We start from the raw sequence: 384 nt of genomic DNA on the forward strand, positions 1-384 counted from the left end.
AATTTCCCTCCTCCCCCCCCCCCGCGGGTTTCAATCAAAGTGAGGCTTTAAAACGGCGGATAAATATGGGAAAGAAGAAAGAGTCGGCGGTGGATAGAGGTTTGGGTAAGAGTTCAAATTCTGTCATTGATCTGTGAGGGGTCAGGACCCGGGTCCCCGGAGGGAAAACCGCGAACTTTAATCCCCCCCCCGACACAGAAAAACAAAACAAAACAAACGGCCAACACTCAGTGACAGCGGAGATTACTTTTAATTACCTTCAATCCCCCTTTTTATTAAAAAACACGCCGTTGTTGTTTGGCCCTGACCCGCCCCCAGGTCGCTGCTGTGTTCGCCCCTCACTCTCTCCTTCCCCTCCCTCCACAAGTGTCTCCTTTCATCCCC

The 384-nt window shown here is 51.6% G+C and overlaps 1 protein-coding gene across 1 annotated transcript in view; it reads left to right on the forward strand.

Annotated features, from left to right (window-relative positions):
- ino80b (INO80 complex subunit B) overlaps positions 1-384 on the forward strand; it is a 13,613-nt gene continuing 13,229 nt past the window's right edge. The window contains exon 1 of the mRNA XM_043712633.1: positions 1-105. Coding sequence (XP_043568568.1) covers positions 66-105 — 40 coding nt within the window. The 5' untranslated portion in view covers positions 1-65. The remainder of the gene's footprint in view (positions 106-384) is intronic.

Source organism: Chiloscyllium plagiosum, chromosome 1, assembly GCF_004010195.1.
Source record: "Chiloscyllium plagiosum isolate BGI_BamShark_2017 chromosome 1, ASM401019v2, whole genome shotgun sequence".
Taxonomy (NCBI): Eukaryota; Metazoa; Chordata; class Chondrichthyes; order Orectolobiformes; family Hemiscylliidae; genus Chiloscyllium; species Chiloscyllium plagiosum.